Source organism: Podarcis raffonei, chromosome 13 (genome assembly GCF_027172205.1).
Source record: "Podarcis raffonei isolate rPodRaf1 chromosome 13, rPodRaf1.pri, whole genome shotgun sequence".
Classification (NCBI taxonomy): domain Eukaryota; kingdom Metazoa; phylum Chordata; class Lepidosauria; order Squamata; family Lacertidae; genus Podarcis; species Podarcis raffonei.
Window position 1 is genome coordinate 37,625,723 of NC_070614.1, and position 20,851 is coordinate 37,646,573.

The window sequence follows — 20,851 nt, forward strand, 5'->3', positions numbered from 1 at the left end:
TTTTATGCAAGGTTATTATCGTCAGTTTAATAATCATTGTTGACATCTCTCGCACTCGCTCCTGAAGAAGGCGACATGTCAAAACATGTTTCCACAAAGTATAATAAGAAAACGATTTTGCTTCAAGTATGATGTTATACGTTTCACCTCCTTCCCCTCTCCACTTTTTGGCTTCCCAAAGAAATCACCTCAGTTTTAAACATCCATTTTATTGAATGATTTCCGTCAAAAGGGTGGTGGGATATACATTTATGAAATTAAACGAAGTGTGCTACGTAATATAGGAGAGACTAAATGGTGTACAGCGCTGCTATGCAGGCCTGGCTGTGAAGCAGTTGGGCCTCAGATTACAACATGATGGTTCCTTCCCTTCTCATGGTGGTTTTTGCCTTAGTATGTGGAGATCATGAGCACCAAACAGAGCGAACTGGATCAGTTCGTGGCTGAAGGCTACAAGGCGGCCCTGACGGAGGAGAGGCGCCGGTACTCGTTTTTGGTGGACCGCCAGTGTGCAGTCTCCAAACACTTCAGCAACTATCACACTAAGGTGAGCTGTGCCCTCTCCACCACAGGAGATATTAGAAGCCCCTGTTTCACTTTCCCTCTCCCCAATGTAGGCTTCAGGAGAGCGAATCAGGGAATCAGGAAGGGCCATTTGCATTCTGCGATTCCGCGACTGCACTGCAGAATTTGCCACTGGCGCGAAATTTATCATTCTGAGCCAGGGTGATGTTGTGGTTAGAGAATATTAGAATAATAGAACTGCCAGTGCTTTGGACTGTGCCAGCCTCCCTGCCAACTTGTCCCTCTCCCTCCCAGTAAACAGCTGCCACACAGCTGTTGGAAGGTCAGGTAAGTATTGCCCCCCCCAAAAAAAACTATGCTGTCTGCTCCTGTACAGCCAAGTCTAGGTGAAATCTGGGAATTAGGGGTGGGGAAGAGAACTCAGCACAACTTCCTGCAGTCTGGAGCCAACAGACAACCGCTAGTAGCTTAAGAGGGACAGGGTGGAAGCCGGTTGGCTAAAAGAAAGCAAAAACAAGCAACATGGACCTTCTTTTCATCCCTTTGCAGGTACGGGAGCTGCTGGCAGCCAAGTTGCCCATCTGGCAGACATCGTGCACTCAACCTACCCGCTTACCAGAGCGGGCCCTTGCCCTGGTCAAGCTCACGGCCAATAACCTCTCTGGTGGGACTCCCATACCAGCCAATGATGCCCTCCCTGGCTCCAAGGTCCTGGAAGAGCTCTCAGAGCTGGGGCCAAACCACGTGAGTCTATGGGGTGGACTGGTGAATAGGCCGCTCATCCTGGGGGCCCCAACCTCCCTCTTTACTGCCAGGATTCAAATGGCAGCTCCCAAACTACTAATGTGACACTTTAGTCAACTATGAAGAAGGACCACACTCGCCCAAAGGTTATAAGTTCTCTGTGCGGCAGGGAGGTGGGGCAATAGGATGCATCGGGGTTCACCTGTATAATGCCCTATCCATTCTTTGCTTTCTCTCCTCCCTTCTGCCTCCAACAATTCTCCACAGCGTGCCTCAGTCCAGGAGGTGATGCCATTACCAAATGGTGACTCACACCGTGGGCGGGGATCTCGGGACTTGGGGCACCCGCCGGTCACCGAACCCCTCACCCTCACATCAAGTCTGCCACCCACACAAACCACTCAGGCCCCTCCACAGACCAAGACCGCCGACAGCTATTCCTGCACCCTGCCAATGCCACGCAAAATGTCAATGGAGACCCGCCTGGCAACGCTGGGTAAGTGCCCCAGGTTGGTTTCTACCTGCAGCCCATCTTCCTCGTTTAGGCAGCACCGGTTCAAAACCAGGATGAATGGAATGGGACTTCCACTCTGTAATTTATGCCATCTGATCAGTCATGTTTCTGTTGAATTCTCGTCAGAACTCCAGATTGTGCAGTGTCAGGACAGAACAAATTCTGCCCATTCCCTTAAAACAACAACGACAATATTGGAGTTGCACGAGGCCACTTTTTCACCATTGCACCATTTGGGAACTGGCCAGGATGGAGCATGAGATGCAGAACTTAAAGAGAAGCCATAAAACCTTTTGAGGACTGATTGTAAGAACTGTTGGTGACTTGTAGAAGTCAGTTGGTAGCTTGCCACACCTCCACCTGTGTGATCCATCAGCACAGGATGTGGAGCCCTAGCAGAGTCTTCAGAGATTTCCTGCTCCCATCACACAGCTTCTTCCAGAGTCTCCAGTTAAGGGGGAAACTGCTCTCTCATACAGTTCAAAGTAACAAATTGTTTATTGTCTCCAGACGCTATACTATATACAGCTCTTCTAGTCTTAGAAGTATATATACATATGTACAGAGAGAGCCACTAATACTACCGCCTTTTCCCTATCCCAATTCTGTTCCTGTCTCCCCACAGTGGAGAACAAAACCCTGCCCCGCATCAATCCTCTGTCGGTCCTGCCTCCACGTTCTGAACGGCGGAGGGTCCAGGCGATATTCTCACATGCGGCAGGAGAGAACAGCACCCTGCTCAACTTCCAAGAAGGAGACGTCATTCTTTTATTAGTGACCGAGGCACGGGATGGCTGGCATTATGGGGAAAACGAGGCAACCAAAATGTAAGCAAGATCCTCCCCCTTCTGCCCCATACAAACACAACTGGTAGGCTTTCTCTGTTGGATGGGTGGGACCTGTGTGGGTCCAGGTCATGTGTGCAGTTTGCAGGGACCAGGTATGAGGATTCTCTTGCAACCTCTGCAGGGGGAGGGAGAGAGGGAGGCCTGTTCAGCTTGGATAAAACCTGTAGGGCAATAGTAGCCGAAGGTCCCAGGTTCAGTCTCTGACATTTTATGGAGCAGCTGGTGCGAAAGACCTCCGTCTGAGACCTTGGGGAGCTACTTCTAGCCACAGTAAGGGATACTGGACTAGAGAGACTTCTGTGGACCTTACAGCCAGCAACCACTCAACTCAGCTCCCTTGAGGAGAAGGGCTGCAGCTCAGTGGCAGAGCATCTGCTCTGCATGCAGAAGGTCCCAGGTTCAGCTTCATGTGGGGCTGGAAGAGATCTCTGCCTGGAACCATGAGCAGCTACTGCCAGTCAGTGTAGACAATACACTGATGGGCCAATGGCCTAACTCAGTGTTAAGTAGCTTCCTATGTTCCCTTGGGGGATGCGGGTGGCGCTGTGGTCTAAACCACAGAACCTAGGGGTTGCTGATCAGAAGGTCAGCAGTTCGAATCCCTGTGACGGGGTGAGCTCCCGTTGCTCGGTCCCTGCTCCTGCCCACCTAGCAGTTTGAAAACATGTCAAGTGCAAGTAGATAAATAGGTACCGCTCTGGAGGGAAGGTAAACGGCGTTTCTGTGTGCTGCTCCGGTTCGCCAGAAGCAGCTTAGTCATGCTGGCCACATGACCTCCGGAAGCTGTCTGTCGACAAACACCAGCTCCCTCAGCCTATAGAGCGAGATGAGCACCGCAACCCCAGAGTCGTTCGCAACTGGACTTAATGGTCAGGGGTCCCTTTACCTTTACCTTTATGTTCCCTTGCATAAGGGTCTGGGAGTCCTACTCAGAGTAGACTCGTTAACATGACCAATTTAGGTTCATTAATTTTAGTGGGTCTACTCTTGGTTGGATGCAACCCCAGCTAGGAGGCACTGTCCTTCAAGAACATTGCATGGCCCATTTGGTCCAGCAACCTGTTCTCACAGCAGCCATCCAGGTGCCTTCGGAAATTTGGAAAGCAGGACCTCACAGCCCTCTCCCCACTTGCAGTTCCCAGCAAGAGGCATTCAGAGGGATACTGCCTCTGGTGGTGAGGCCATTGTGACTCCTCTGCAAAGAACACTGGCTATCAGCCTCTTGGTTTTGTGACTAAACCAAGCTCATTCCCCTGATCATCTGGGCTGCTAGCTGCTGCTGTTTCTTAGCCCACTAGGTGATCTCCCCAAACCTCTCTGCCTTGGCTACGCCTGCTTCTGCCGCTTCTTGTGCTTAGCCCTGACCCTTCTTAAGCCCCACCTCAAACGCAGAAAGAATAGGAAGCAGTTTTTGGCCCTTTCCCTTTCAGGTCTTAAATGTCTGCTTCTCATGTTTCTCCCTCCCCATTCCCCCTTTTACAGGAAAGGCTGGTTTCCTTTCTCCTACACCCGGCCCTTCCCCCCAGCCGAAGGGTCTGACAAACCGTTCAGCAGGTAAGGTGGGAGGGGGGGCCCAGCGCCTCAGAAGGAGATTTGGCTGGTGGTGGAGGGGCAGGTCACTTTGACCCTTTGAGACGGATTGCCTTAAGGGTCTCCAGCAGCTGACCTTTGCGGGAGCTGCTCATGTTTTAATACTTGCCAGTCAGCAAGGGATTATGTGGGAATTATTATTATTATTATTTTGTTTGTTTGTTTGTTTGTTTGTTTGTTTGTTTGTTTGTTTGTTTATACCCCGCCCTCCCCAGCCAAGGCCGGGCTCAGAGCAGCTTACAAGCAATAATAAAAACAAGTTGAATGATTACAACTTAAAAACAAAAATAAAACACAACATTAAAATATTGAAACATTAAAATATTAAAATGTAGCCTCATCGCAGGAGGAGAAGGAAAAGAAAAAAGAAAGAGAGGGAGGGAGGGAATCAAATTGGCTCCAAGCCAAAGGCCAGGCGGAACAACTCTGTCTTACAGGCCCTGCGGAAAGAAATCAGATCCTGCAGGGCCCTGGTCTCATGAGGCAGAGCGTTCCACCAGGCCAGAGCCAGAGTTGAAAAGGCCCTGGCTCTGGTTGAAGCCAATCTAACTTCCTTAGGGCCTGGGACCACTAGGGTGTTGGGAATAGGGTTTCCCATCCTTGTACTGCAGTGGGCTTTGGGCTCACCTGCCTCTCCCACTGCCAGATATATGTAGGTAAAGATATAGATGGATCAAGCAGGGTGGGCTGGGTGCCCAAGCTATAGGGTTTCCTCAAAAGCACAGCGAGGGGGAAATCCTGGATCAGATCTAGGAAGCAAAAGTCATTTGGCATGAATTGGCATAAAACTTTCTCCTTTCCCTTTCCTGAGCAGCTTCCCACTTAGCAAGATGAACAGTAGCAGCACAGGAAATTTGGACCGAGCCGGCTCTCCACCCATTGGCCCCGACGGTGGCGACGGCCCACGCTTCGGGCCTTCACCGCGTGCCACTGCATCCCGCCAGCGCCCTTACAGCATGCTGAACCCAGACCTGTCGCAGGTGAGTTTGCGGGGTGGCTGTGTGTGGAGAAGGAGCTGGAGAGCGCTAGAGGGGCCCTAGTCACGTCTGTCCTCTTAACGTTCATGTGCTGCCACCCAGTGGTCAAAGGCCACTAAGAAACATTTCTTACCAGAAACAATTCAAAATTCAAGTTGCAAATTCTGCAGTGCAAAGTTTTTACAGTTTTGTGGCTTCGTCTGCTGCTCTGGGGTTTAGATCTCTGAGTCTATGGGCCTTTTGCCTAAACTGAAAGGATTCTCTGAATGCAATTCTTTCTCGTTTGCTTTCCAGCTAGCAAATGAATTTGGCAGTCCCAGTGGCTCCCCGTCAAGGTAAGAAACCCTCCTGTGGCTTCCACAGCCGTCTTTCTTCCTGTGAGATATCCAGTGCCCCAGTTCTGATGTGATTTTGCATATAGTGCTTTAAGAGTCCCAGAGGGCACAGGGCACCATGCCCAAAAGCTTCTGGGGTGCCTTGTGATTCAGGCCTAGTTGACGCATTCAGGAGAGTGAAGTGGTAGAATGGATTGCCCTTCTTCAGGTTACAGGTGGGAAAACTGCAGCTTTTCAATGCTCCTGTACATTTAAGAATAAATAAATCATGCAAACAGGAAACTAGCACTGTGGGCAAAAGGCCAGGCTAGAGCCTTTGTCGCTGAAATGTGAGTCTTATATTTGCAAAGTGAGCTTCTTTGTTTTAAAATGGAAGAGCATTAAAAAGTGTTGTTTCCCCACCCAATGTCTGTTCTCTGTATTCTGCATTGTCACCTCATTTGCTGCCATATTGAGCTAACCCCTAGGAGACACTTAATCTCAGGATTGTGGGTTTGAGCCCCATGCTGAGTGAAAGGTTTCTGCACTTCCAGCTCTACAATTTTGTGGTTCTGTGGTTCTGAGAGTAACAACTCCCTACCCAGAGCTTCAGAAAGCATCCTTCATGATCTGGTGCTTCCTTTCCTGCCATGGTGACACTTCTCCTTCTCTGACTTACCCTTTCCCACTGCAGGACCAACCCATTTGCTCACATCAAGCTGAAGCGTACGGTAACCAACGACCGCTCCGCTCCGCTCATCCAGTGAGAGGTGTGGCGATTGGTGGAGCCAGATCGCTGCATCCACTTCCTCTTTTGACCCCACCGTGTGGCCTTTCCTACCTAACAAAGCATTCCTGGCTTGGAGTCGGTGCCACAGGCCAGGCCGGGCCTGCCTCCTCATCACCCCCTCTAGTCGCCAATGAGAGTACTGGGCACGGACTGTTGCATGTTGCGCTCGGTGGCAGCGATTTCCTGCAGGGGACACAAGCCAACAGCAGAAGGACAGAGAACAGGACAGAAGAAGGCACTAGGATGCAAGCACAGGTGTAATGGTTGGAGGAACAGAGGCAGAAGAAAGATCGAGGATGTGGGACTGGAGGTCAGATGGAAGGAGAAGAAAACTAGGGTGGGACAGAGGAGGACTCGGAGCCACTTCTCACATTGCAAAATTTATTTAAGGAAGGCACTAGATCTGGGCATGTGGATGCAATTAATGTTCCTTAGAACTCAGTGGCAAAGTTCCCTTTAAAAAAAGGAAAAACTTGTATCCAAGTTGCACCCCCATACTTTGAAGTAAGGCCCCATCATTTCAGTGGTATGTATTCCTAAGTAAGGCGTTTGAGACCAGATTGAAAGTGAGGCATGGTTAAATCTCATTAGAAGCAGTGGGATTTAAGAATTCCTGACTTCCTTGAGCCTTAAATTGGCCTCACTTTCTCTGGAATTTGTGTGTACAGAGCATGGGTTCAACTGTCCAGGTGGCTCCCTTGATGGCTGCAGTTGTGATAGCCTGGTCCTTCGAAATGTTAGCCCCTTAATGGCAATAAACATCACGTAAGGGATATATCCCTTGTGTTTAAAAAGGCTGCCTATGGTGAGCTCATCCCACCACTAGCAGGGACCACTAGCAGGAAGTTCCCCGGGCCTACCCCTGCAGTATAGAATTTAGAGATTTCAGGACTGAGAAGGGGAGAATAGTTTGGGAGAGAGAAGAAATGGGTGATCATTGGAAACGGAATTTAGGAAAGGCTGAATTCAAGGTTGATTCTCACTTTCAACATACAATGTACACCAGTTACGCAACGTGTGGTTATACATCATTTGGCAGCTGAATGTGTGAACTGACTCCATTGAAAAGCATTGAATTGGAAGGGATATAAAAGTTGTTGCTGCAATATATTAGGTATGCGTTGGCCTACTAATACATATGAATTCCTGCCTTCTTCAAGCAGTAAACGTATCCACTTGTAGCAGCCCTTGGCTACTTGAGGGTGAATATACAAACAGTCTCCACTGACAAGTCAATAACTACAGACCGTATTAAAACTCTTGTTGGCATTTGATCTACAGTGGCTGTTTGAAACTTGCCATTACTTTGTGATGGTATGCATGTGACAACTAGCCCATCATTATAATCTGTGCAGGGCAACGTGGTGTGTTAAAGAGGAACTGGGTTTCCTGGGTTTTCTGGAAGTGCAGTGGTTGCTGAGCTATTCTCCGTGGGCGGCTGAGTAGTCCACAGACCTCGCCTTCACTAGCCGTGTGAAGTGAGCTTTGACTGCTCTTCAACCAGAAGTTGCAATACTTTCACAGAAAAACAATGCCGGCCATCTCCCCAATACCCCTTCATGAAACACTGGGCCACCAGTTTCCTTCACGTGTTCACTGGGTAATTTATATTGATTTGTGTAGCAGATTTAACCATAACATCACCACACTATAATATATGGCCATCTGTGAGAATAGATTTTGTCGTCCCCCCAACCTTTTGGGGGAACCAGTAATGTAATGAGATGTAGATAGAAAACTCAGGAGTCAGGACTCCTTAGTTTTTTGGGAGAGGTAGCCAATTAGAGAAAGGCAGCTGGGAAATGTTAAAATAATTGAGGATGTTTCTTAACTTCAGTTGCTGGGAGAAGAAAACAATCTGCAGCAATATACATGTCTTGGGGAACCAAAATGCAGGCATTTTGGTCAAAGCCCAAGCTGACTAATTCAGCTGCAAACATTTTGTCTGAAGCAGTTATTCCTCTTTTGAGAAAAGGGCATGTTGTCCCATTTCCTAGGCGGTGCCCCCACACCAGCAAGCCACTCGTTTTAAGGACTGGCATGCTGCCCCCTGTGGGCAAAGATGTGCCACTGCAGACTCCCTGTCCTGGCCACTTTGTCCTAGTCCTTGACCTTGCCTCCATCTCCCCCAGTTTCTGGAAATGCCCATGGCCCATCCCTCTTTCAGACCCGGGATAAGCAATCACGAAAGCAATATGCAGGGTAGTTACCTCTGTTGATGTTCACAACTCCGTACCAAAACAATGGCCTTTGCCACAGGGGCCAGGAAGGGTTGAAAGAACCGCGACCCTTTGGACATGTGGTCAGAGCTTGTCAGCGCAGGAGATAAAATGTTTCAGCTGTGTAAATGGGTTCCGTCTGGGGTGGCAAGGACCCCTCCTCAGCCATTCTATCGCATCCCCTTGTTTTGTTGTCTTTACTTTGCAGTACAGTGGTACCTCGGGTTACATACACTTCAGGTTACAGACGCCACTAACTCAGAAATAGTGCTTCAGGTTAAGAACTTTGCTTCAGGATAAGAACAGAAATCGGGCTCCAGCAGCGTGGCAGCAGCAGGAGGCCCCATTAGCTAAAGTGGTGCTTCAGGTTAAGAACAGTTTCAGGTTAAGTATGGACCTCCGGAACGAATTAAATACTTAACCCAAGGTACCACTGTATTGGTTGTCATCGGATGTTGATTTACATTCAGGGTGGGTGCAACTGGCAGCATTAAAACTTACAATGGGTGGTTAAAATGGCAAGGTCAGCAAAATGAGCTACAGAGAAGTAGCTGCCCATCTGTGTGATACATTTTCAAAAACTGGCATATAAGACCAGTGTTTGGCTCGGATAGGGTTAGGGAAATGGCATATGCATTGGATAAAGCCAAACTGTATCCACGAGAATGTGGCTTCAGGTGCTGAACAGAAGGGTGTGAAGAAGGCTAACTGGTTTTGTGCCCTCTTTTTATGTTTCTGGCGTATCATCCAAAACTGAAACTTGCTCGTCTCCTCTGCTATGAGATGTGCGCTCGCCAGATGCTGGGGAAGTCGACAGGTGCAAGGCAAGGGGGGTGCTGCAGTTCCTCCTTGGGACGTGGCACCAGAAGTGTGAAAAGTGAATGTGTGTCCCCTCTGCCCTCCATTTCCATGTAATGTCTGCAGCTGCTCTCCTTGACAGAGGTTCCCAGTAGGATAGCTGTCACCAGTTTGCCAGGACAACTACTTCTTGTACTATGGACATCCAAATACAGAATGCTTTTTTGGGGTGGGGGGGAAGAGGAATCAAATGTGGGGTTTTGGTGTGGCTATGCGATTGCAAATGTCCTTTATGAAATAACCAGCTGCAGAATTTTCTGTAGCAGATTGTTGATCGCAGAATGTGATACATTATCTAAAACCTATGCAGCTGGGAAGTGTGCCTTATTAACAGCAAATGCCTAATTTCACCCTACTCACAGCCAAGGGCTTAGCCAGGATTTATGTTAGGGGTGGCAGGCTTTATGTTGGGGGGCATAACCCCCTCCACTAGAGAGAAATGACCCCAATCCCCACGTTGGTTTTATGTATGCGTGTTTCTTGTTTTGCATGTTTCTGAAGAGTCAGTTCTGGGGGGTTTTGCATTCTGGATATTTCTACTTGGAAAGCCTGTAGTGTGAATTCAAATTGCAGAGTTTCATACCTGAGATCAAAGTTTTCAAATTCTGAGAGTGGAAATGATGTGAGAGTTTTTATTTCGGGACATTCTGCTTTGAAGGAATGACAGAGATGGCAGCGTTTGATTTGCAGGAGCGCTCATTGTAACACACTCAAACAAAATCAGAGTTCTGGTGTTTGCATTTAGAGGGGAAAGCAAATTGAATTCCATTCCAACTTATGTGTGCTCTGTGGCCCCCAAGTGGAAAGAATCCATCCTGTCCCACTGCTTTGTTCGATTGACATATTTCCAAGGGCAAAAATGGGTCAGTGCTGGTGACTAAGTTACAAGGTGGGGCTTACCGGTACCTTGAGTAAACTGGGGGTTTTTTTGTCCTAAGTGGTGGGAAAAGAGGGAGTCTTCTTGCTGAATCTGCATCAGATCAGAAATCTAGGGAAGCATTGGATAGTAAAAATCTCCTCCCTTCTTGGTAGGATAATACAAGGCCATTAGTTCAGCAAGTGTACCTCACAGCAAGTTACCCATCAATAAATAGCTTTCTCTTTTTATTTAATGAGTCTGTGTTGGTGTGCGCACACATGCATTCTAAATATGTACATGTGTACATAGCTGGGTGCTTGGTATGGCCCTGAACAAAGTGTGGAAAGGATATGATGTGTTCCATTTGGGGGTATCGGGCTTGTATGTGTGTGTGTATAAGAAGCATCATTGCATAGGGACACATGAGGTGTGCAGCTATCCGTGGCCGTGTGGGGGAGTCTCTCATTAGCTATGTATATATCTCCGTGTTGATACTTCCTAATTCTAATATTAATAAAGTTTAATATAAACCTACTCCTGCTCCGGTTTTCTCATTCTCTGGAAACCAAATCTCACAGTGGGCCGGTCAAGGTATGCATGGGTAGCAGGGGGAAATTGTGAAAAGCACAATTCATTAATGGGAATTTTAGATTGTTCCGTTTCTAGCAGGCATGTGCTAAATACAATGCATAAATGAAGAAAATAAATTTGCATTTGCTCACTTAGGAAGTTGTGTTTTTATCTGTTCCATCTGGCAGTAGCTCTCCAGGGTCTCGGGCAAGGAAACTCCTTCCAAATTCTATACCGTCTGATCCTTTTACCAGGAGATGAACCCGATACCGTCTACAATCAAAGCATGGGCACAGCCACCAAGCCACCCCACAACATGCAAAGTGGAAGCATGCCTTTCATCCGCTGTGTGCATACCACAGGAAAAAGGCAGCAAGAGAGCGTTGCGATAGGCCCCAGCTCCCTGCAGCATGTGGAGTCTTTTAATGTGTGCCTAGGACAAATGCGACTTTTGAAACGGCCAGCCGACGTGCCAAATGTCAGAGAGGAAGTGTAGCCCAGATTCGGCCTTTCTCCAGCTCACAGCGCATGTTGCACAAGCATTAAGGATGTGCAGTACAAATTCCAGCGCAACCATGTTGGCTCTAGTGCTTGTTGCGCAACAAAAAGCAGTGGCGCTACAGCAGTCTCTTACGCAACTAGCCATGAGCACCATGCTCATTCCGTGTGCCCTCTCTTGCGCAAGCCATTCTGCTGGTGCAACTAGTGTGCTGCAAAGGGGCTAGCACTGCGATGAATTCTCCCCTTTATTCCCTTCAGAAGGTTGTCCTGTGACACCCATGTAGGCCACACTCCAATGTTCCTGTTGCTCATACAGCTCTCCTCTTCTCCACATCCATTTTCAGACTCTGGAGGAACCCAGTGGCAAATCAGGCAAATTAATTCAATGTATGCAAATATGCACAATTTATTACCATTGCAGAATTTTGGAGATTTTTTTTTTAAGTTCTGATATTTAAATGCTCTCCCCATCTTTACATACTCCTTCCCACAACCCTTCCATTAAAGTATCACCCCTTACAGTCAGCCCACAGTAACATCTCTGACCAGCCACTCCCCCCCCCAGTCCATGACACCTCAGTCCATCCTCCCCAATGCATCCTTACGCAGCCTATTGCCACCCTTCCCACCCCCATTCCTTGAATACTCACATTCCCTATCCTTTCATCCATCTACCCACCCACTGCTATTTACTTACTTTCAACCCCCACCCTAAGAATCACTCATCCACATAGACGGAGAGTTGGGTGCAGTGGTGGGTTTTTGTTTTTAAGATCATTTCCTCTTCCCCACCCCACCCACTCTTCCTTTTTAGTTTTATACATCTCTTTCATTTTGGCAGATCAGAAGAATTGGCAACGGTTATCCTCCCTTTATGTGGTAATCTGGTCGGTGGTGCTTCTTGTTGTTTTTAAATCTGGCCCCCATCGTCTCCTGCTGTTTTCCTCAGAATATACAGAGGGAACTTGGTACTAATGTGGGAGAGCCTTTACCCTGAGTCAGAGCGGCCATTTTAGTCTCAGCAGGTGAGGAATCTAAAATCAGCCCACAAGACACAGGACAAAGATGGCCAACCTGACACAGACCTGAAGCGGCACACTGATTTCCAACCTGGATGTTTTCTAGATTCTTCTGCTTCCTGTTCTCCCTAGCACCGCCTGAAAAAGGTTAGGAATGCGATGCCATCGGTAAGGCCATTTTGGGGGAAGGGGAAACATCTTAGCTCAGAGGCATCGTCCCTTAATCTACGGGTAGCTACCAGGGCACCCTTCAGATGCTGTTGGACTACAACTCCAATCGTATTCCTGACCATTGGCCCTAGATGGCTGGGGCTGATACGAGTTGGGAGCCCCACAGCATCTAGAGAGGGTGCTGTGTTTGCTACCCCTGCAAAGGGGTTCTCACAGTGGACAAGCAGGTCTCCTGATGGAGGCACCAAGGGTGGCCATATATCGTGTGAAGACTGGGGAAGAGTGTCAGGGGACCAACACAGCCCTGCTTGTGAGTTTAGGGCCAGACGTGATGTGGCTTGGTCCCCCCAGTGTTGCCAGGGGTGAAGATCACGGGGGCAACTTTTGGAGGTTTGCAGGAGCAGGTAAGAAAAGAGTTGCGAGCTTTTGTGCTTCCAGGCAACTCCTCTTATGGGCATGGGACTTCTTAACACATATTTAATGGGATAGCTCAGTTGTTAGAGCACAAGACTCTTAATCTCTGGGGCCATGGGTTCAAGCCCCATGTCAGGCAAAAGATTCCTGCACTGCAGGGGGTTGGACTAAATGATCCTTGTGGTCCTTTCCAAGTTGTCAATTCTATGATTCTATGACCTATCAGGAGAGCAGAGTGCCTTAAATGCCTTTGGGGAGGGATTGGCTGGTCTAAGGCAGCAGGAGGCTCAAATGAGAGGCTCTGGTAGCCAGACTGAAGGGCCTTATCTTCCTTGCCACACTGCGATAGCTTGACAAAAGAAGCACATGCTAGCCTGCTCTTAGGTACACATACGTGCCTGCTCAGAAGTAAGCTCTCTTGAATGAAAAGGGACTTACTCCCAGGCAGGGATTGTTAGGATTGCCACCTTAGCCACTCGATATAGCTAGAGGGCACTGTGGCAGCTGCTAGTTCACTGCAGGTCAGAGGACACACTTCTGCCCGGCTGACCAAATAAAGCAATTTGATTTCAGGATAAAGGCCAGTTTGCAGCTACTTGCTTTCCTGCCTCTCAGCTCATGTGCTCATAAGCACACCAGCTCGCTTGGAAATATGCCAGCTCTCCTCCTCTCTGTTAAGTGCATTTGTTGGCTTTGCTTCACCATCTCTCCAGACCCCTTGCGTTAAGCAAGTAGAGGATGAGTCTCCCTGTGGCTGCTAGCTCTGCAAGCCAGCAGGTGCAAGCTCTAGTTTCAAAGATGGCGCATCTCTGCCACAAACCAGCAATGGATGTTCCCAGCATGCCCTGCTTTGGCATCTCCCTGTAGCATTTGGTTGGTCATCTGTCTTGCCTCCTGGTAGGTAATTCTGAGTTCCTGTTCACCTTCTTTCCCTCCTTTATTATCTCTCTCCCATACACATGCACCCCAAGTTCAGAATTAAATACCTGTCTCTTAATTGGGCAGAAAAATTCTTTCTGAGGGGTGGGGGAAGGAAGGAGTTAGCACCCTAAATCAACCCTTCCCCTAGAAGGGCAGAATGAGCTTGTATCAAACTGCCAAGTAAAAACCGACTGCCTCTTATTGTAGGCACGACCCAAACCAGCAATATGCCATTTGTGGTCCAGTGAGTTTTTACTTCAGAAATCAATGCTGCGAGAGCTCAGGAGGAAGTCGACATCTAATCCCACCCACCCAGCCTGGAAGGCAGGTTCATGCATATATCTGCCCACTCCACAAGACCAACCCACATACTGCCTCACACAAAAGATGAGGAACCTGTGTCAGCCTCCGGATGTTGCTGTACTCCAACCCCCATGATCCCTGACAGTTGTCTATGCTCCCTAGGGGTGATGGCCATTGGAATCCAACAACAACTGGAGGGCCACAGGTTCCCCATCCCTGCCCCACACCGATGCTTCACGTATCCAAATATTGCCACTACAAGCAGAGAAGAGAGTGAGCAGATCCATCACCTCAAGATGTTCGCGGAATAGATAACTTCAAAAGTTTCCCTACCCCTCCAAGCTCCCCGTTCCACTCCTAATACAATCTCAGTCTTCACGTGGTGCTTTTGGCACAATTGAATGGTGGCTCCGCAAATCCCTGGAACTTCCAGTGATTTCAACTGTATCCCAGTAGGGCCCAGTAGCCTTTATTAACCTCCCAATATCAACCAGTGGAGGGCTGGGAAGGTCAGGAAAAGGCCAATCCCAATAAAAGCTAGCCATCTCTGTCAACGCTAAGTATGAGTGATGGATATTTTTTCCCCATGTATGACACACCAACCAGCCTGGGACAATTAACCCATGGCTGTCCATTATATGGCCACTAAGTAGATGTTGTGACCAAGTCAACATCCTCCCATGTCGGTTCATCCCAATGAGTGCTGAGCCAATGTGCGTCTCTTCTCAAAAACGATACTTCTGGATCATGCCCTTGCGGAGGTGTCAGATCAAAGGGCCCCTACCCAACCAAATCTCATCCACCTGCCTTGTGGAGTCCAATTGTCCGCTGGTAATTCCAAGGCCGCGTGTCTGACTTGGTGATGAAGTTTTGCCGACAAAACTCTGTCTCGAGGTTTGAATCAACGGTCTTTTCTTTTGTATATAACGCTGGTTAAAAGGGGAGGATCACCAGCCCTATTCAGTTCCATTTGGCACAAAAAGGGTGTCGTTGTTTTAAATTGGCAGCCATGTTCCACATTCCAAGATGCAGCTGATGAGGTTCGGGGAATTGCAGAAGAAGGCTCATGAGCAGGTCAGACGCCACTTCCTGGAAACCCCTGTTTCCCAACCCAACCCTCTCAATTTGGCACAGAGGGTCCTTATAAGGGACATATCAGATTGCTGAAGGAAAGCCAGGAGGGGGCACAAGGGTTATACATTCAATAGCCAGTGCTGGGCAGGGGCCCCTAAAATTGAGGAGATGCCCCCCTCCTCATCACTCATTGGCTCATGATTGTTTATACAAAAAGTTCTGCCCCTTCCCCAGAAGTGGGGCTGAGTTGCTGGGCAGGAGAGGAAGGGCAAAACCAGTCCCTATGATGTCAGGCTCCAGTTAGCAACAATGGCCCCCCCAACACACCATGCACGCAAACGCACGTACACACAAACACATCTGTCTGTCCGTCCGCCACAGGAACTGGCGGTGAAATCTTGGCATCATGGGCAAGTCAACTGGATGACTGGGCGTCGTCCCTGAATGTCGAGAGAAGAAGAGGCGGGGTTGTCCGATTTCTACTTGGTCTCAGTTCTCAATGGGATCTGGGAGAAGGGAAAAAAGGCTTCTTTTAACACATTATCAACTTAAAACCAGGTCACCCCACTCTACCCTACTGCATTTCACATCACATTTTCACATTGTTGTACATGAAAGTCACCCACTGTCTGTACCAGTGGATGGACTGTAGTTTACCCACCATGTGTAGGAATGGATTTAAACCCTAGGAGAGGATAATATGCTTGTGATTATTCTTTCCTAACTCACATGCTTTGCAGCTTAAGCTTGGAGACTTTGCAGCTTAAGCTTGGAGACTAAAACAAGGTTGATTTAACCTCCTAGAAACAATAACCCAGGATGCTTTAAGGCTGACTGGATTTCCTTGGTAATATACCCCTTTCTCCCCCTTAACAACAACAATCACACACGCACATTGTTTTGTGAACAAATAAAAGTGGTATTTACTTACATAATCTAGGTCTTGAAGCACCAATTATAGTAGCAAAATGAAGGTAGGTTTATAACTACTAAGTTACAAAAATATGAAATGTAAGTTCAAAAATGGTGTCTGAGCTGCAGAGCTCAGGCATGCATGTGTGGTCAGCACAATGAAGAAAAGCAGGCAGGAAGGAAGTGTGTAGCTTTACAGCTTCCTGCCAAGGCAGACAAAGGAAGTGATCTCACAGAGTTCTCTCTAGCAAATTTTACAGGAAAGCTCCGTGAGCCTTTGCCCCTTCATGTGCCTATCTGGCAAAACATGAATTGTTGGTTTGACTGCAGTAATGTCCCACACCACAGAGGTACAATTCTAGCTAGGAAATTACAATTTTCAGGATCTTTGGGGAGAAGATATATGGCACATACACAGCCATGGCCCATCAGCCCCACTCCATGGATAAGAACCATGTGCATCCATGTATCCACTTACCAGCCGTGGGTCCCAATTCAGTGTCACAGGATGAAGAAAGGTGTGGCTCAAGGGCAGGAGAGACGGTGAAGCGAGAGAACCTCAGGGCATCCACAAGGCCGGACTCAGCCCGCTTGGCTGCTGGCAGCAAGGCAGGGGCCATGGGCACAGGCGACGACATGACCGGGTGGGGCTTGGCTGCGTTGGGGTCGGGCACCACGGAGACGTAGGATGGGTTCTGAGCCATCAGGGGGAAGTCATCATCCCACTCAAAACTGCCACCTGAGTGGAGAAGGAAGAACGGGGAGGGTAGGAAGGAGGCCTAGATTGAAGCGATAAGGAAAACAGCCTCTCCCAGCCTGTTCCCTTGGTTTGATTGGCATCATGTCTCTTTCTCACACACACACACACGCTTTCCGGTCCTGACATGCACAGGGATAAAACATGGCAGAAAGGCAGTCTTGATGAGGCTGCACACACACCCCTTTCCCCCGGCCCCCAACAGTCCCTGGAAACAATGAAACATGGTCATATAGCAATACTTCAATACTTTACTAGTGAGCTAGATGGACCAAAGGCCTTACAGTGGTACCTCGGGTTACATACGCTTCAGGTTACATATGCTTCAGGTTACAGACTCCGCTAACCCAGAAATAGTACCTCGGGTTAAGAACTTTGCTTCAGGATGAGAACAGAAATTGTGCTCTGGTGGTTCAGCGACAACGGGAAGCCCCATTAACTAAAGTGGTGTTTCAGGTTAAGAATAGTTTCAGGTTAAGAACGGACCTCCGGAACGAATTAAGTACTTAACTCGAGCTACCACTGTACTCGGTTTAAGGCAGTCTGCTATGTTCCTGTTCTGCTATTTCAATGAGATAATTCATGTACTATATTTGTTTGTTTTCTCTCGTTTTTATTTGTTTGTATATACATGTGTGTTTTAGTCTTGAAGCTGCCTCGGAGGCCTTTTGCAGGGTGCAGCGGTGGGGCCACAGAAAGCAGAGTAGAAATAAAATAAAAATAAATGGAATCACTTGCTTATCCTGTCTTCACTTCATTTGTGCTATGGCACAAAGCTGCCCTGAATCCATTTTTAATAACCAAGAAGGCTCTGTGCTACCATCTGCCTTATTGAGTGTGACAATTTTAGACTGTGTGCTTTCAAGCAGAAATCTTTTAGGAGTTTATCTCCTAAAAATAAACTATTCAGGGATTCAATTAAAAAAAAAAATTCAACACAAAACACATCCTGGCAATATTTCCCAAAGTTCTGTTAGCCAAATTGCACTGGATCAGAATTAATACAGGAAGCACACACTTCACTCACACACCTGAAGCTGGCTTACTTTTAAGGTTGTGGAAAGAGAACAGAATCCTAAAGCTGGTGGGCACCTCAAAGGCCATCTAGCTTAACCCCCTGCCAATGTGGGAAACCCACAACTGTACCACTCCTTTGCAACCATCCTGATCCAGTTTCTGCTTAAAAGCCTCTAAAGAAGGGAAGCCCACCATCTTTCAAGGCAGTCGCACTGTATGGTAACACCTGCTTTCAAAACACTTGGTGGAATCTATACTAGCCCATTAGTTGAACTTAGATCCTAATGAAATGGCTGGGAGAAGAAAGCCACAGCCCGTAATCCTGTAGGTTTTTATTTAATTTTAATCCTTCTCTTTTCTTTTTGTTTGTTTTTTTCAGAAAATTTATATATCGCTTGGTTATTTTTATTTAAAAAAAAAGGAAAACAAAGTGGTTATGGTGCTGTTGTTAAAACCTTAATTCAAAAACTAAACATGGTTGCTAATATGCCACAATAAATGTATCAAGGATGAGGAACCCCCACATGTAGTTAGGCTCCAACTCCCATCAGCCCCAGCCCTCATGGCCAATGAAAAGAGTTAAAGTCTGGAAGGCCACAGATTCCACAACGCTGAAGTACATTAACGAAATAACAAGATGGCCCCAGCCTGCCTTCAGCCAAATTGCCTCTGCTGTACCTCCTTGCCCTCAGCCTGCCAATGGCAGACTAGCGTGCCCAACAACACAGTTGGACAGCCACATGCTGTTGAAGTACAGCTCTCACAAACTTCAACCATCTGCCATGTTGGCTTGGGTTGGTGGGAGTTGTTGGGAGTCCAGCCACCTCTGAAGGCCTCTGCACTGGCTCCCCCTGCTCTGGCCCTTTTGAGCTCCATCAGCATCCTCTTGAGCTCAGCCTCATGCTTCAAATCCTGGCCTTGCTTTAGAACTGGACCTTGTCTGTTTTGGACTATGCCCCCGTCACCACCCTCCGCACTTAGAAGCCACCTTCCCCTGGAAGCCAGGACATTTTCCTGAAACTCATTTCATATATTCACACCAAACACTGACTGAAGTGACCAGGTTACTGTTTCTTTGGCTGCACAGCTGGACTGGCTCATTCTGCATTTCAGATTCCTGATGGGGATGGTGACTATTTCCCCCTTACTCTCTCCTCCTTGACCCAATACTCACTGAAGCCATCAGCAGAAGGGAAGGCATCAAGTCCTGGTTCTGCCATTGAACCAGGGGAGGGGGAATCACCATCTGGAGCTCCCTGGGAACTCAGCTCATTGGTTGGTGTCTCCTGCATACAGAAGAAGACAAGAGATTGTGGTAGAACTTTTCCTTTCGCTTCTGGCTCCTCCCACTTTCAATTTGTTTCTGACATTCCTACCACAATTAAATATGGGCTGCTGCCTGCTACCTGTGCATAATATATTTTCCACTATTGCTCGATATCACCGAATATTCACTAACTCGCTGAACTATTTAGGACTCTGTTGCCTACGGAATGTTGGCTAACAGTTTTCGTGAGGGAAAGTGAAAGGTCAGTATGGCTTGGATTAAACCAGGTCCAAGAGGGCATGAATGCTCTGTGGGTAGACAAGGGAGTGTGGAGTGCTTAGTAAGAAGACAGGCCTCAAAATAGGAGTGGTAACAGAAAGAGGGGAGTAGAGCCAAGATGGCTGAGGGGAGCAGGACAGAGTAGGGAACTGAAAGAAGCCCTTCTCACCTCACTGTGGCCAAACTTTCACACCATCAACCTCGGTGCTCTTGACAGCTCACCTGATCAAAGAGGTAAACGGTGACATCATCAAAGAAGGAGACCATCTTCCGCTTACGGTCGAGCTCAGCCGCCGCCTCCTCAGCTGAGCGTGGTGACTTGAGGAGGCCACGCAAGTTACGGGCGTCATCGCTTTCGCTCACCACAATGGGGACACCCTGCCCTCCGCCTCCAGCCAGGCCTCCATCCTCTTCCTCTTCAGCATCATCTTCCTCCTCATCCTCTGCCGCTATGGCAGCCTCTCTCCCTCCCAGCGCTGGACCCTCCCCCAAAGCCGCTCCTTCCCAGAATGGCCCTTTCCTTCCCCCGCCAAGCGGGGGGAACGTCTGCAAGGCCAGAGGGGGAAGCGACAGAGATAAGCGGGAGAGCTTGGCTGGAGGGAAGAGCCGGACGTCAAAATGGAAGGATGGCCAGGAGGTGGGAGGAGTGATTGGGTCGAAGAACCAAGATTCAGAAGTCAAGAAGACCAAATGGTACGGAAGCAAGGTGAAGATGGAAGGATTGGGATGAGAGAGACAGAAAGAGAGGGTTACTTCATTAAGAACACGTCCCTAGAATTTCTACCCAAACGTATCTAGGCAGAGGGCCTTCTTAGCAGTGGCGCCCTCCCTGTGGAACACCCTCCCATCAGACGTCAGGGAGATAAAGAACTGCACGACTTTTAGAAGACATCTGAGGGCAACCCTGTATCAGGATTTTTTCATGTTTAATGTTTGATTATGTTTTTATATTTTGCTGGAAGCTGCACAGAGTGGCTGGGGAAACCCATCCAGATGGTGGGGTATAAATAAAGTTGTTGTTATTAGTATTCTCATTGTCAGCATTCCCATACTGTACACAAATGCATTCCCTAATGCAGCCACACCACAGATTTATATGAATACATTATGATACTGATTGTTTATGCACATAGATACCCTTAGCATCCAAAACAGCACACACACACACACACACACACACACACACACACACCTTGACCTGTGGGTCTAATTAGTTCTGGCAGGTTTTCCCATTTGGCCAATGGGGACATTTTTTTGTTAAGCCACACCCACCTGCCCTACTCTTGAGATCATCTATGGTGCCAGGAGTGGGGCAGGGAAAAACATAGCGAGGCAGTGCTTGTGGGCACCACTTGCAAGGGCCCACGGATCAGCTGATTGTTGACGTGTACAAAGGCACAACAAGGGC

The 20,851-nt window shown here is 48.1% G+C and overlaps 3 protein-coding genes across 10 annotated transcripts in view; 1 reads left to right on the forward strand and 2 right to left on the reverse strand.

Moving 5' to 3' along the window:
• LOC128399910 (brain-specific angiogenesis inhibitor 1-associated protein 2-like) overlaps positions 1–7,486 on the forward strand; it is a 157,316-nt gene extending 149,830 nt beyond the window's left edge. For 4 of the 6 annotated variants that reach the window (XM_053361777.1, XM_053361772.1, XM_053361774.1 and 1 more), the window contains 8 exons: positions 395–547; positions 1,075–1,269; positions 1,537–1,765; positions 2,409–2,610; positions 4,114–4,185; positions 5,033–5,201; positions 5,493–5,533; positions 6,207–7,486. In XM_053361777.1, the coding sequence (XP_053217752.1) occupies positions 395–547; positions 1,075–1,269; positions 1,537–1,765; positions 2,409–2,610; positions 4,114–4,185; positions 5,033–5,201; positions 5,493–5,533; positions 6,207–6,279 (1,134 nt within the window). In that variant the 3' untranslated portion in view covers positions 6,280–7,486. The remainder of the gene's footprint in view (positions 1–394; positions 548–1,074; positions 1,270–1,536; positions 1,766–2,408; positions 2,611–4,113; positions 4,186–5,032; positions 5,202–5,492; positions 5,534–6,206) is intronic. The other 2 variants (XM_053361773.1, XM_053361776.1) reach the window with 2 other exon arrangements.
• LOC128399909 (immunoglobulin superfamily member 1-like) overlaps positions 1–20,851 on the reverse strand; it is a 270,931-nt gene that overhangs the window by 160,806 nt on the left and 89,274 nt on the right. The window lies entirely within an intron of this gene.
• The window catches only part of LMTK3 (lemur tyrosine kinase 3), a 28,428-nt gene continuing 19,267 nt past the window's right edge, over positions 11,691–20,851 (reverse strand). For 2 of the 3 annotated variants that reach the window (XM_053361762.1, XM_053361763.1), the window contains exons 12-15: positions 19,666–20,036; positions 19,072–19,183; positions 16,602–16,862; positions 11,691–15,717 (exon numbers count right to left, since the gene is read on the reverse strand). In XM_053361762.1, coding sequence (XP_053217737.1) covers positions 15,701–15,717; positions 16,602–16,862; positions 19,072–19,183; positions 19,666–20,036 — 761 coding nt within the window. In that variant the 3' untranslated portion in view covers positions 11,691–15,700. Of the gene's footprint in view, positions 15,718–16,601; positions 16,863–19,071; positions 19,184–19,665; positions 20,037–20,851 lie in introns of those variants that run through there. The other variant, XM_053361764.1, reaches the window with a different exon arrangement.